At 54.4% G+C, this 13,239-nt stretch overlaps 3 protein-coding genes and 1 long non-coding RNA gene across 10 annotated transcripts in view; 3 read left to right on the forward strand and 1 right to left on the reverse strand.

The window, feature by feature from the left end:
• Positions 1-13,239, forward strand: part of HOXC4 (homeobox C4) — a 60,574-nt gene that overhangs the window by 10,124 nt on the left and 37,211 nt on the right. Inside the window, exon 1 of one of the 3 annotated variants that reach the window (XM_082740995.1) lies at positions 12,282-12,365. The exons of the other annotated variants lie outside the window; for them this stretch is intronic. The gene's annotated coding sequence lies outside the window, so the exon portion shown is untranslated. Of the gene's footprint in view, positions 1-12,281; positions 12,366-13,239 lie in introns of those variants that run through there. 3 annotated transcript variants of the gene reach the window in all.
• Positions 1-13,239, forward strand: part of HOXC6 (homeobox C6) — a 35,717-nt gene that overhangs the window by 10,121 nt on the left and 12,357 nt on the right. Inside the window, exon 1 of one of the 5 annotated variants that reach the window (XM_082741002.1) lies at positions 12,243-12,365. The exons of 2 other annotated variants lie outside the window; for them this stretch is intronic. The gene's annotated coding sequence lies outside the window, so the exon portion shown is untranslated. Of the gene's footprint in view, positions 1-12,242; positions 12,366-13,239 lie in introns of those variants that run through there. 2 more of the 5 variants (XM_082741006.1, XM_082741005.1) reach the window with 2 other exon arrangements.
• On the reverse strand, positions 831-4,145 carry LOC309869608. The gene is made up of 3 exons (XR_014314285.1): positions 4,095-4,145; positions 1,133-1,637; positions 831-969 (listed from the first exon to the last, which is right to left on the reverse strand). It is a non-coding gene; the product is annotated as an uncharacterized lncRNA (long non-coding RNA).
• Positions 4,237-8,341, forward strand: HOXC8 (homeobox C8). Its single transcript, XM_082740999.1, has 2 exons — positions 4,237-4,777; positions 6,154-8,341. The coding sequence occupies exons 1-2, from the start codon at positions 4,342-4,344 to the stop codon at positions 6,444-6,446; spliced, it is 729 nt and encodes a 242-aa protein (XP_082597125.1). The 5' UTR covers positions 4,237-4,341; the 3' UTR covers positions 6,447-8,341.

Genomic DNA, 13,239 nt, shown 5'->3' on the forward strand with positions numbered 1-13,239 from the left:
CCGCGGCCTTTCCGGGCCTCCACCCCGCCCCTGCTCCAAGGCCCTGTCGCCTCCCCTCGTCCGTCAGCGCGGCCTGCTTCCTGCAGCCCGCTGGATCCGGCCTTACTCCGGACAGGAAGGAGGGCCGCAGGGCTCAGGGCTCCGAGGGCCCTGGCGAGAGCGTGGGATCCAGAGCAGGCCCACCCGGCCCAGCCCACTGTTGAGTTCCAGCTCAACCTTCAGCCTGCAGGTTAGGATTGGATTCAATTTTTTTTTAAATTTATTACAATTTGTGAATTAAAATCACAACACAAGATACATCTAGGGAAAGAAACGAAAGCTTGGGGGGGGGCGGGAAGAGGGGCTAGCAAACGCTCTCCTGCCCTAATCTTCCCCTCCCACCTCTCCTCTGCTCCTTTGTCAGAATCACAAAACCCTAAAGGTTGTTCCACTTGGGAAGGCAGCGGATAGGTACATTTCCGCAGCCCCGAAATGCCACTTTTATGGCGCTGTTTGTCTCCCTGCGCTGGATTCTGAATGGGGCTGAACAAAACAGCAGCGCGGAGCTGGCTAGACGTCTGGGCTTAATTGTTTTATGGTTTAAATAAGGTGGACACTCTTTCCTTTGAAATCGGATTATAGGAATGTTTTGTCTATGGCCCACGGAGAACAGGACCTCACTGGCTGGGAGGGAGAGGTGGGGAGAGAGCGCGCGTAAGGGGGGTGGGGGCGGGTTGGGCTACAAACCAGGGGGCAAACAGTCGGGAGAAGGGAGAAGTCAGCGTCCCACCCCAAAGTCCTGCGGGCGGCAGCGGAGTAGGCGGTGCGGAACCAGCGGCAGGGTAAGAAGATCGAGCAGTTTGGGGCGCGCGCCGCGGGCAGGAGGTCTCTGGAGCCTCGGAGCGTGCATCTGCGTGAGCTGAGGTGTTCCGAGCCCAGAAATGCGCCTGAATAGGGGGGAGATCCCGGCAGGTCCTTTGCGCAGCGTCTCTTAATGCGGCAAGGGAGGGTGAAAGAAGAAAATAGTGCGAAACCTTTGAGAAGGTTATTTGGAGAGTTTGGAAAACAAAAGAACAGCGGTCTCGGGGGAACTCCCTTCCAGGGACCCCTCGCTCTCGCACCCATTTGTAAACTCCTTCCTCTCACTTCCCACCTTTGGGCCAAGGCAGGGACCTGCTGGCTCTGTTGGCATTTTCCCGGCAGGACTGCATTGGAGCAAGTGGACGCGAGGTGGCGCTGTTGCTCAATGTTAGAGGCGGCGGCGGTGCCCCTGGCTGGCCTGGCCGCACTGACATTTGAGGCACGGCCCGGAGGAGCGGCGGGGAGAAGGCCCCGCGCCCCGGCCCAGACCGGCCCCGCTGGCTCTGAGCAAATCAATCCTCTCACCTGCGAGGTGTAAATAAATCGCGAGTGGCGGCGGGAGATGGGCCCTCGCTCTGGCGGCAGGCTCGGGAGGCTCAGGAGGGCGGGCGTCGAAAATAATCGCTTTGCGAAGGAGATAAGCACCAAGCAGGCAGCGCGTAATTAACACAAAAAGGCAGAATGACCCGGACAAACGAACATAAATCCGTGGTACCTAGGAGGGCGGTGTAGGCCTCGGGGCGAGGGGCAGAGACGCCCCAGCGAGGATGGCTGCTTGTGGTTCCTTTATTTCCAAGCTCCGGGGGCGAAATCAACCAGATAAGTGTAAAAGAAAAAAAGACAATCCAGTGGGGGGGGGGGGGGAGAAAAAAAAAGAAAGAAAGAAAGAAAGAAAAGGTGAGGGACCCCCCAAAGGGGAAATCGAGTCCAGCCAGGGTTTTTGGGACTGGTGGGCTCTCAGAGCAGACAGTGGTGGCGGCACACTCGGGACAGTCGCATTCCAAGACACAAAGGCCTGGAAGAATAGCTCTGTGGCAGGGTTTTCGCTGGACCATAAAATGTCGAGATATCCCCCCACCCTCTAAAAGATAAGGCGCAGGCCCCAAAGCGGATCTGGCCTGCCGAGCCTCCTCTTTCCAGGCAGGAAAGGGAAAATATTTATGACAGTCCCCCGTGACCCAGATGCTGGGAACCCAGAGCCCATCTCCTTCAGCCTGGTACTCTGAGCAGAGGAGGCTCAGAGAAGGCAGGGCTGAAACCAAGGCTAGAGCTTGCTCTAGCAGTGGAGGAGACCCCTGTCATGTCCCCAACTGTCCTGGACCCTAGGGAGACCTGCGGTGCTGGCACAGCCCTCCTCTGATCCTCCCCTCCTGCTGCTCCAGGGCCAGAGTTCTGAAAGCTGCAGAGTCTGGGCAGTAATTAATTCAGGTGGAGGTGGGTCCCTCCATATTCAAGGGATCCTGAAAGTGTCTTTGGCTGAGGCACCAGTGACTCTTCTTTGGGAATTTGGCTGAAAGTGGCCATTTTTTCCCAGCAATTATTTAGATATTAGAGGGACTTGGGGGCTGGTGTTATTCTACTCCATCCTTTCCTGCACTGCTGTTCCTTCATCCATCTCCAGAGCTGGGCTCTGGCTGGGGAAGAAAAAGATCTGGTTTTCCAACAGCCTCCTTCCTCATCCAATCCTGAGACCCCAGGATGTGGAAAGAAAATAGGGAGCAAATTTTTTCCTGATGCAAACAGCTAGAGATGCACGTGTATTTGTCAGGCTTTGGTTCCCTGTGTGCCTGGGCGAACAGTGTCTGTGAGGTGACAGGGGTGCTTCCAGGCATGATAGTTGAGGGAGCGTGCGTTCGATGCGTTTTGGGGTGGGAGGTGACATATCCAGTGTGTGTGTGTATCCTGAGTGTGCTCCACTGTTGCCCTGTGTGCACCAACCTCACACACTGTGGAAGGGGAGGGCTGGAAAAATCCTTCTAATTCCTCTTCCTAATTCGTATGCACACAGCACACATATTCACAGCTCTCTCACTTTCTCTCTTTTCTCTCTGTCTGTGTTAAGCCCCACATAGCTGTACACGCTTATGGTGTGAGAAGGGTGCTGATGGACTAAGGTTCTTTTATCCATTGAATTACCTTGAATTTACCTAGTCTTGGGGATGGGGGAGGAACCCTCTAGAGAAACTATGGGTAAATATTTAAAGAGTGTCTGTTGACAGTTCCCATCCACATCCTGGCCTGGGCAGCCTGCCTGGGGAAGTAAGGGGTGTAGTGAGGCCAGGAGGCCCCTCCAGGTCGAGCTGGCATGTCCTATAGGGCTAGAGTGTGTGGGTACAAGTAAGAGGCCTGCTCCGGTCCCATCCGACCCAGATACAAATAGTCTCCTGAGAAGAAACATCTTGGATCAGCCCATCCAGAAGTCAGAGACCCGCCAGCTGCCCTGCCCTCTGTCCCCATAAACTGCTTTGCTCTCAGAGCCCCCAGCCAAGCTTCAGGCAGGAGCTGGTGTCTGAAGGGGCCAGTGCAGCCCTGCCTGGGTCTATGCAGTGTGCCCTACCTCCACCCCTCTCCTCTACCCACAGCAGCCAGGCAAAAGGTTCTTAGGGATAGGGGAAGATGGGGCGGCTTCCCACCCTGAGGAGGGGCACATGGAGGGTTGGGGTTCCTGAAGTACTGGGGGATATGCTGTACTGATGTGCTTGCCCCTTCTGAGTCCCAGGCTTACAGACCCCCTGGGGAACCCATCTTTTGGGTTAGGAGACCTACTCTCTCACGCTGGCATTCAACACCCCTGAGGGGGAGGGTCTTATACCTGTTGAGGTAACCTGGATTGACCTGCTGGCTCAGGTATCTCTGTCTGAGAGGAAGGAAAGGGGAAGAGGGGGAGAGGCACCTTCAAATCGGAATGCGCACCTTGGAGAAGCTGGCCCCAGCCATTAGCTGGGGCTGGCTCACCCCCCACCACACACACATATACCACACCCCCCTCCCTCCCCCTTCCTCTCCTCCCCTTCCTCCAGGTCCCCCCAGCCCTGAACCCCTCAACCCCCCGCCATCCCTCCTTCTCTCTCTCTCTCTCTCTCTCTCTCTCCCTCTCCCTCTCTCTCTCTCTCTCTCTCTCTCTCTCGCCTGTCTTCATGTCGTGGATTGATGAACGCGAATCGCGTGTAAGCGCCGCCACCGCCGGGAGTCTGAGGAATTCGCCTGGGCTGTTAAAGGAAAGAGCTAAGTGCGAGAGCGCGAGCTCTACCTACCGACAGTGAAGAGAGCCGCCGCCGCCGCCGCCGCCCGCGCCCGCCGCCGCCGCCCGCCCGCGCCCAGCCCCGGGAGCCGCGCCGAGCCGGCCGGGCCCGGCACCCAGGCGCCCCCCCACCTGCCCAGCCCAGCCCCGGGGAGCCGGCCGGCCCGGGGTTCGCTCCCGGGGGAGGGGACTTTCGGGGGTACCGGGCGGGGGAGTCGCGAGCCAGAGGGGAGGGGGCGGCGGGTTTTCATGTGCCCAGCATGAGCTCCTACTTCGTCAACCCCCTGTTCTCCAAATACAAAGGCGGCGAGTCCCTGGAACCGGCCTATTATGACTGCCGGTTCCCCCAGAGCGTGGGCCGGAGCCATGCGCTGGTGTACGGGCCCGGCGGCTCGGCGCCCGGCTTCCAGCACGCCTCGCACCACGTCCAAGACTTCTTCCACCACGGCACCTCGGGCATCTCCAACTCTGGCTACCAGCAGAACCCGTGCTCGCTGAGCTGCCACGGAGACGCCTCCAAATTCTATGGCTACGAGGCGCTCCCCAGACAGTCCCTTTATGGGGCTCAGCAAGAGGCGAGCGTGGTGCAATATCCCGACTGTAAATCCTCCGCCAACACTAACAGTAGCGAAGGACAAGGCCACTTAAATCAAAACTCGTCTCCCAGCCTCATGTTTCCATGGATGAGACCCCACGGTGAGAAGCCTTTTCTCTTTCCCCCTTGGTCTCCCGCGCTCCGGGGTCTTCCCCCCCTCCCTTGCCTCCTTTTTGTCTGCCCTCGCTTTCCCTCCTGGCTTTGGGGTCTCTGCGGCCCCACCCCCCGTGCCTGAGTGGGTTTCTGGAGGTTGGGAGGTTCAGCTGGGGGTGGGGCACGGGGATCGCCTGGGATATTTGGGGAACTGGGGTGAAGGTGGTGTCTGGGAGCAAAGGGTTAAAAATCGTTTTCTCTACCACTGTCTGTCTGCCTCTCTCTCTCTCTCTGTCTATCTCTTCTTGCTATCCCTCAAGTCAAAGTTGGGGAGATGGCTGGGCAGGGGCCCCAAGGACCCTGAGGTTATCAGCCTTTAGAGCAAACCAGTCTTTCCAAAAGGCAGAAAGCCTCAGTCCAGAACAGTGGCCAGGCTGTCTTGGGGTGAAGTGAGACCCCTGTTTCCCTCCCCTACTTGGACCAGAAGGGTGACAAGACCCCAAGGACAAGTGTCCTGACTCTCTGGGGTACCCACTGCCTCCTCTCAGAGAACTAGCCTTAAGGCTACTACCCCAACTTTGCTTTAGTTCCCTCAGCTGGAGAGAAGAGAGGGAGTCAGAGAGAAGAGAAAAGAGTGCAGGAAAGGAGAGGGGCCATGCAGATTAGAGGGCTCTGGGGTCCAGAGGACCCAAGCCCGAGCTACCCCCAGTCAAAGGTTTGTGGGCTTTCCCTGAGACCTTCAGAGTGGCTCAGGCCATGAGCCCCTCCAAGGGTGGCCCCTCATGGCCCAATTTCGAAGTAAAAGGGGAAGCGAGAAAGCGACAAGTTCCAGCGGGGATGGCCCGTGATTTATTTGCTGGTCTCCAGTTAGCAATCAGGCCAAGCAGTGATACATTCCAGGAGATCAATTATTTTTCTTCCTGGCAAGGCATTAGGCAGAGAGATTCAAGGAGGGGCCAGTGAGCAGAGCCCCCTTCTTTACCCCCAGATCTTTCTCCTTTCTTTTGGGAAACAGACTCTATCCCCAGCTCTGCTCACCAAATGCCACTCTGCACTTGTAAACAAAGCTGCAAGGGCCAGTTTCCTGAGACTGAAGGCCTGGGGTGGGGGGGACTCTGCAGTGCTCCCCCTGGCCCCTGCCATCCCCCAGTTTCTCGATAGACCCCAGTCCCTGCCCCCACCCCCACCCCACCTCCCAAGGTGAAGCCAAACCAAAGCAAGCCCCCAAACTTTCCTGCCCTTGTCAGCTCCCTGCTCCTGCCTGGTCTTCAGGAGGGAGGGGAACTGGGGAGATCACAGGGGGAACTTTAGGGGAGGAAGAATGGCGAGGGGAAAGCCGAGCCCCCACCCAAACATAACCAGACTGGGCTTCTATTCTGTCCAGCTCCGGGGCGGCGCAGCGGAAGGCAAACTTACAGCCGGTATCAGACCTTGGAACTAGAAAAGGAGTTTCTCTTTAATCCTTATTTGACACGAAAGCGCCGGATTGAAGTCTCTCACGCCCTGGGACTGACTGAGAGACAAGTGAAGATCTGGTTCCAGAACCGAAGGATGAAGTGGAAAAAGGAGAACAACAAGGATAAACTGCCCGGAGCCCGAGATGAAGAGAAGGTGGAGGAAGAAGGAAACGAGGAAGAGGAGAAAGAAGAGGAGGAAAAGGAAGAAAACAAGGACTAAGCAAAAAAGAAAGCCCCCCCTCCCTTAGCAACTCCCTTGAAGTTTCGTTTTATGGTAGCGGATAAATTGAGAAGTTTACGACTGTCATTTGCTTTTATAGAGAATAGAATGACACTCACAACTCTAACTACCTGTCAGATACTTGCAGCTCTGGTTTTATTACCTTTGGACTTCCCCCGATCTTTATTTGTTTGGGGGCTGGAGGGGGGGAGACTGAGACACAGCGAAAAGTTCGGACTCTGTCTCAGTCCTTGCCCCAACACACACACTTGTCCCTACCCCCACCCTTTGGAGTCTTGCCTGGATTTTAAGGTCTGAGACCTGGCCTCTTCGCCCCCTCTCACCCCTTCTTGTCACACTCCCACCTCCCTGCTTCTCCGGTATTTATTTTAGAGGGGAGCCCTCTCAAAATGCGGAAGAAGACTTCTGGCTTTGCTTTTATGCTAGGATTAGTGTATTAGATTTACTTCCTTTCAAAAGAAAGGAAACAAAAGTGAAGGAAGGAAGGAAGGGAAGGAAGATGTTTAAAGAAATTTTTAAAATGATAGCAAGGACTATCCCTTCTCCCTCTCTGGGGCTCCCCTACTTAGAAAGACCCCCTTGACTTTCTGTAGAAACCTGACGGAAACCTGAAGGAGATGCGGGTCTCTCCCCTCCCCCCCCCATGGGGTAGATAGGAGCCTGCAATCCCGGCTAAAATCCTACCTAGCCATCCCATGGTCACTTGGGCCCATGCCTTCCTCCCCTTCGCTGTCTGATTTCTGTTGTTGGGCCCAGCTTCCTCTGAGCTGCACTAGTATTAGCGCTCAGAAATCACCATAATCATGAAAATAATAAGAATGATAATAATAATAATAATACTGATAATAAATCTTTAACATACTACCTAAAGGGAACCTGCAATAATCTTGAAAAAATAAAAAGAAATTTTAAAAAATCCTAATATGCAAGAAAAAAAGAGAAAAAGATGAAAATTTAAAAAAAAAGAAAGAAACCTCCAACGTATTTTATCACTACCTATAGAAAGAAATCCTGCTTTGAGAGTATTCGTAATGCGGTTTTGTTGTCGTTTGTTGCTGCTTATTTCACTAAGAAAAACCCAACAACTGAGACTGCCTAGCCCGCCGGTCCTGTGCGCTTTTATTGTGCTTCTAACCCCAGTAGAGTAGAACTAAATTGCACTGAATGTATAGTTAACTCTGTCTTGAATTCTCTGTTTATGCAATGTGCTCGAAAGAAAAAAAAAAAACGTTAAAATATATCTATAATAATAATTTTGGGTCATTTGTCTTTATGTCCAGCTATGAATGTAGATTTTGTGTCCCAGCAGCCCTGTTCCTGGTCCAAGTACTTTGTATTGTATACGTGAGTCATAATAAAAAAAAAAAAGGAGAAAAAATATTTGAAGCTGGAATGACTTGCTTTTTCTCCAACGCCCCCCTCCCCCTCTCCATTCTCTACTCTTCCTTCCCTCCTTATCCTTCTTTCCCAGCCCCGTGGAAAAGGTCTCCGTCACTGATCTGAGTTTGAGGTGGGGGAACTCACTAGGAATTGAGAGGGCAGTCTGGGCAGGGAAGGCAGGTGAAAGGTGGGGGAGGTGCAGAGGTGGGGCAAGAAGAGCAGTGTGCTCTAAGCATGCTCTCGGAAGAACCTTGGCTCCAAACTAAATGGGTTTCTAAATACCAGGATCCCAATGGGAAGGAAGAGTCTCCCCACTTATTCACCTTCCTCCTCTTCAGCCTCGGGCTGGGCCCAGAAAAGAATCTGCCCCCGTACCTCTCCCACAACCAGGCCTTTTTCCTCCAGGGACTGAGGATGAGACCATGGGGGGCTTTCTGGTCTCCACATGCCCCTCATGGTCAACCCTGAGCACCCAGCACAGAGTGGGGAGAATGTGAGGCCCCCGTGCAGCCTGGAGGACTTGGCTGGAGGGAAGATGGCTAGGAGTGGGGGTTAAGGAAGCTTCAGCCTGGGGGAAAGGAAAGGAGAAGGGGAAGGTGAGTGAGTTGCACACCAAGCAGCCTGGGTCCATGTTCTGAAATTCAGATGCCATCAGCACAGGGCCATCCCTGTCACCCAGGCCGCTAGCATCAAACCTAGCCTCTGTTCTGGTGGTTACAAGCGGGCCTGGCTTCACCTTGGCAATTGGGCAGCCCGCCTGCCCTCATGGTGTGGGCCATTGGCCTGGGGGTGAGGACATGGGCCTGCTGAGTGGACAGTCCTCCATCCCAGCCACAGCAGGGTAAAGAGAATCTTCACTGGACTCCTCATTCCCCAAAATAAGGGATTGAAGGCTCAGGGACTCAGGGGGCAAAGGGGTGTCTTACTCCTCCCTGGACATCCTAGGCAGAGCAATCTGTTCATGCCTGTAAAATTCTGGTCAAATAATACCAAATTCCAGAGATACAAGTCATCTGGCTCAGTCAGGAGAAGGGGAAAGGGAAGGAGATGGGATCTTCTGAAGGTCCTTAAAACCAGATCCCCCAAAGACTGAAATATTTTTGAGGCCAGTTCTCTCTCTCTCTCCCCCTGGTCAATGATTTTCACAATCTTAGGCCCAGGCTGACTCTTATTTTGTGTAATTTTACCAGCATCTGGGTCCCTGGCTCCTACGCAAAGTGGTAGTGAATACAGGATTGGGTCAGGCATCCTTGATAAGGGACTCCTGCGGCCTGAGAGAGAGGCTGGCTATTGGAAGCCCAGGCTGCAGGCAACCGGGAACAGCTTTGAACAGCTCTGGGGGAAATATTTAGATAACTGGGGTCCCTGTTGTGAGCCGCTGAGCCAGCCAGGTAACTCTGTTTGCTGCGGGAGGCACTTGCTACCCGCCGCTGGGGAGGCCCGAAAAGAGAGCATTTCGCTCCGACCTCAGGCCTTCCCACGGGCATCCCTTCCAGACTCCGAGGGCCGGCCGCGGGTCGTTTCATTTTTTAACGTGGAATTATGATTGCTATTAATAAACATCGCCGACCTCTAGCCAAGTTGCTTGAACCCTACACTACGTGGCTCCGAAGGACCTCGCTGAATTTCCCTCACACCCAATGCCCCATTCATCCCTGGTCCTGCTCAGCAATGCCCGTGGCCCCAAGCCGGGCGTCGGAGGGCGGGGTGCGTCTGGCGCCCGGCATCGCTTGAGATGCAAAGCCTCGGGTGGGCCAGACCAAGACAGCTCCAGCCGCCCCTTCTTGCAGCACCCGCTCCCCCACCCCTCTGCCCACCGACTCTTTTTTCTCGTTTGGAGAGAAAAGGAGGTAAAACCCGTTTTATGGGGGAACTTAATTGCGAACGGGATGCGCTCTCTTTAGAAACGCGTCCTCCCAAATGCTCCCGCCGTCCCATTACCGGAATGGGGACCATTCGGCGGCAGCAGATAGGACTTTCTCCCATTCTTTACTTTTTTATTAGCCAATCAAAGTGGCTTCCGAAAGCTATTTGTGATTTGTGAAAAATAGTATCTTTCAAAATGCTGAGTTGAAGCATCTCGCTCATTTCGCCTTGAATTTATTATTCTAATCTCAACCGTAGAGATGGGATAATGTAGCTATTAAGTTGGGGGGCAAATTCGTTTCTTTGTGTGTTTTTTTTTTTAAATTTCGGCATTTCTATCTCCCTCCCCACTTCATCGCAGAGGCCAAGGGAGGTGCGGGCCTGCAGGGGACCTGTGGGTGAGGGAGGTAGTGAGTCGTCTAAAGGGCTTTGGGGGGGACCCTAGGATGGGAGAGTAGATTGGCTTCCCCCCAGCCTCATCTTCCTCAAGTGAGATCTCCCACCGGCTGCCTGCCGGCTCCAGAAAGTTACCTCATCCCAATTACACCGAACTCAGGACAGGTTGTGCCACAGACGAGAAGTAAAATTTCCGGTGAGCAGCCCGCAGTGCCGTCCCATTCTCCCAGCAGCCCATTGTGAAAAGCTGGGCCAGAGCTTCCTTGTCGTAATTTTTAACTACCTGTTATAAAATTTATGGGTGGGTTTGTAAAAGAAACTAGGTCTCTGCATCCGGCTGAGGAAACTGCTTCGCTTACTGAAGGAGGAAGTTTGGGGAGGGAATGAGGGACCCCCTATGGCTTGGGGTGGGGCACCCAGCCAGGATGTCCCCACGCAGGCCAGCTCCGTGCGGGATCAAGGGGAGTGCTTTGGGCTTTCAAATCTTCAGCTAATGGGGAGTGTTGGACTGTGACTAGGCTGGGCTGTGACTGGTTGGCAAATAGTCTCTATGGGGGAATTTATTCTGGTCTCCCCCACATTGGATTCATCGCCAAAGTTAGGGGTCTAGAGAAAGGTGGGGGACACCTCAGGTGCTCAGAGTTTGCTATAGAAGGTGAAATTTGGGGAAGGTATGGTAAATTTCTTTTTGTGGGGAGGGCCTCCAAGGTGTTTCCCAGCTGCCCGGGAGGCCAGAATTTTTCTGAAAAAGACAGGTGGGTGTGGGTCACCTGACAAGATAGAAAAGGCTTCAAACTGCCTCACATCCAAATGGGGTGGGGGGAGTAGGAACCAAGATCTTGGGCCTTCATTTTATTTTTAATTCGAAAAAAAGAATTGGGAGTTATCTGCCATCTAAACCTAGGAATTGAGGAGACTTGACACTAGGGATGGTCTTGGAGAAGGATAAATGTAATTTTCTCTGAGAAAGGAGCCTGAGGATGATGGGTACTTTGGGGGTTCTGGAGGCTGCCCCCAACTCCGGTCCTGCTGCCTCCGCAGGGTTACTCAGTAGGGGTCTAAGCGTTTTCAGTTCTTCAGACCGCGGCCAGGTCTGGCTTGGTTATGAGGCTTCCAGCAGCGTGTCCCTCCTGTTCCTGTCTAGGGCTGAGTGGGGGGCTGCCAGGGCTCCCCACTGGGAAAGATGTGGTTCTTTTCCTAGAAAAAAAGGTGGGAGTAGGGAGAGCATCCTTTTTCAGTCCCTTCACCCCTCCAGCCTTCACTGCACCAACCAGTGCCACAAACCTTTGCAAAGCCTCGCTTCCCCCAGATTCAATCTTAATACCCCATTTATTAAGAAAAATATTTAAAATTCGGTATGGCAGAGGGAGGGGGCCGACTCGGGGCCAAAATCCTTCCTTTCCTCCTCTTGCGTCCCCCCTTTGCCCTTTCTGAGCTAGCTTGGAGCAGCCTGGCCCGTTGGGAGTGGGCGGTGGGTGAGGGTGGGGTGGGGGTCGGGGGATGCTCCCTCTCCGAGAGAATTGGGTAAACATGGCGACCGCGGCGCCCATTTGCACACGCTACACAAATGCATCGCATTCCCGGTTGTTTGCAGAAAATTTACAGCTGAGTAATAAAAGTTTACGATCGACTCACAAGTTGGATTGGCCACAAGAAGTCATGTGGATTCCATCCATGAACGTGAACTTTTTATTGTGGTTTGTCCGTTCGGAGCGCTCCGCAGAACAGTCCTCCCTGTAAGAGCCTAACCATTGCCAGGGAAACCTGCGCTGGGCGCTCCCTTCATTACCAGTATTTTTTTTTATTAATCTGATTAATAATTATTTTCTCCCCCCATTTAATTTTTTTCCTCCCAGGTGGAGTTGCCGGAAGCTGGGGGCACCTGGGGAGGGGGGATGTGGGGGAAGGGGCAGGAGTTGAGGGCACCCCTCTCTCCCTTCCCGATCCTCTAGCCCCCCAAGGGGCAGGAGGAATGCGGGAGCAGGAGTTGAGATAGGGAGCTGCAGATGCCTCCGCCCCTCCCCTCTCCCAGCCTCTCCCTCCTGCCCCTTTCTTGCAACTCTCCTTAATTTTATTTGGCTTTTTGATCATTGGGATTATTCTTTTTTATTTTTAAATTTATATAAAGTGTATATGTGTGTGTGAAGCTGAGACAGGCTCGGCAGCGGCACAGAATAAGGGAAGACGAGAAAGAGAGAGTGGGAGAGAGAGAGAGGCAGAGAGAGAGAGGGAGAGGGAGAGTGACAGCAGCGCCCGGTAAGTGTTTCCTTATTGGTTCAAATATGTAACTAATGGTCCGTAGCTGGGTGGCGGTTTCAAGATAAGGACAGCAGCGGCTTGTCTTGGTTAGAGAGGAGAGGGGGGCTGGCGAGAGGGTGGGCGTGCGGGCAATTAGGGGGAGAAAAAGTGGGCGGGGGGGAGGATTGGGTTAAGCTGTGGTAGTGTGGGAAGAGTGTTGTCCTGATGTCACTGTGCGCCGAAGTTGGGGGTCGGGGGGCAAAAGGACTGCGCCTGTGGGGCTCAAGGCCGGGGTCTAGTGCGCTGACGCGCTGCCTGATGCCCATCCTGTCCTTACCTATTAAGAGATCTGTGGCCTCTTGGCTAATGGGACTGGGACGGAGGGGGCCGGGGAAGCTCAAACTCCAGGGCAGGAGACAAAACTGTAGACTGTAACTATTGCCCCCTGAGCAAAGTCAGCCCCCCAACCCCCAAACAAACTTTCCAGAGCCCCCTCCTTGCCCGCAGCCCCCTCCCTCCCAGAGAGCGCCACCGCGAGAGCTCACACATGCGCAGTGCGGGCCCAGAGCCGGGCGGCGGAGCAGGAAGAGAGCGCAGCTACGAGGGCGGCGGGGCCTGTTAATTGGCAATTAGGGGGGAGGCTGTTGGCTGGTGCGCGTCAGCAGAGGAGAGTGCGTTTGCCCACCCCCAGCTCCCGCCCCCACTCGAGCGGACGGAAAGATGGGAGGTGCCCAGCACTGCGGGTGGATGAGTGGGGGTGGGGGACGAGGTACTCAAAAGCCATCTTGTGCTTGGAGAAAAGGGGCAAATCTGCCTTCTCTCACCGGCCCAGAGTCCTTCACCCCCAGCCGCGGCCACTGTACCCGGGACACCCATTGGGCTGCTTCACCCG

The sequence above is a fragment of the Mustela nivalis genome (genome assembly GCF_964662115.1).
Source record: "Mustela nivalis genome assembly, chromosome: 7".
Lineage (NCBI taxonomy): Eukaryota > Metazoa > Chordata > Mammalia > Carnivora > Mustelidae > Mustela > Mustela nivalis.

Bases quoted from the DNA above. Each gene is read 5' to 3' on its own strand.
- HOXC8 (XM_082740999.1), top strand. From the start codon at position 4,342: ATGAGCTCCTACTTCGTCAACCCCCTGTTCTCCAAATACAAAGGCGGC. The intron at 4,778-6,153 runs GTGAGAAGCCTT...TATTCTGTCCAG, and splicing joins TCCATGGATGAGACCCCACG to CTCCGGGGCGGCGCAGCGGA.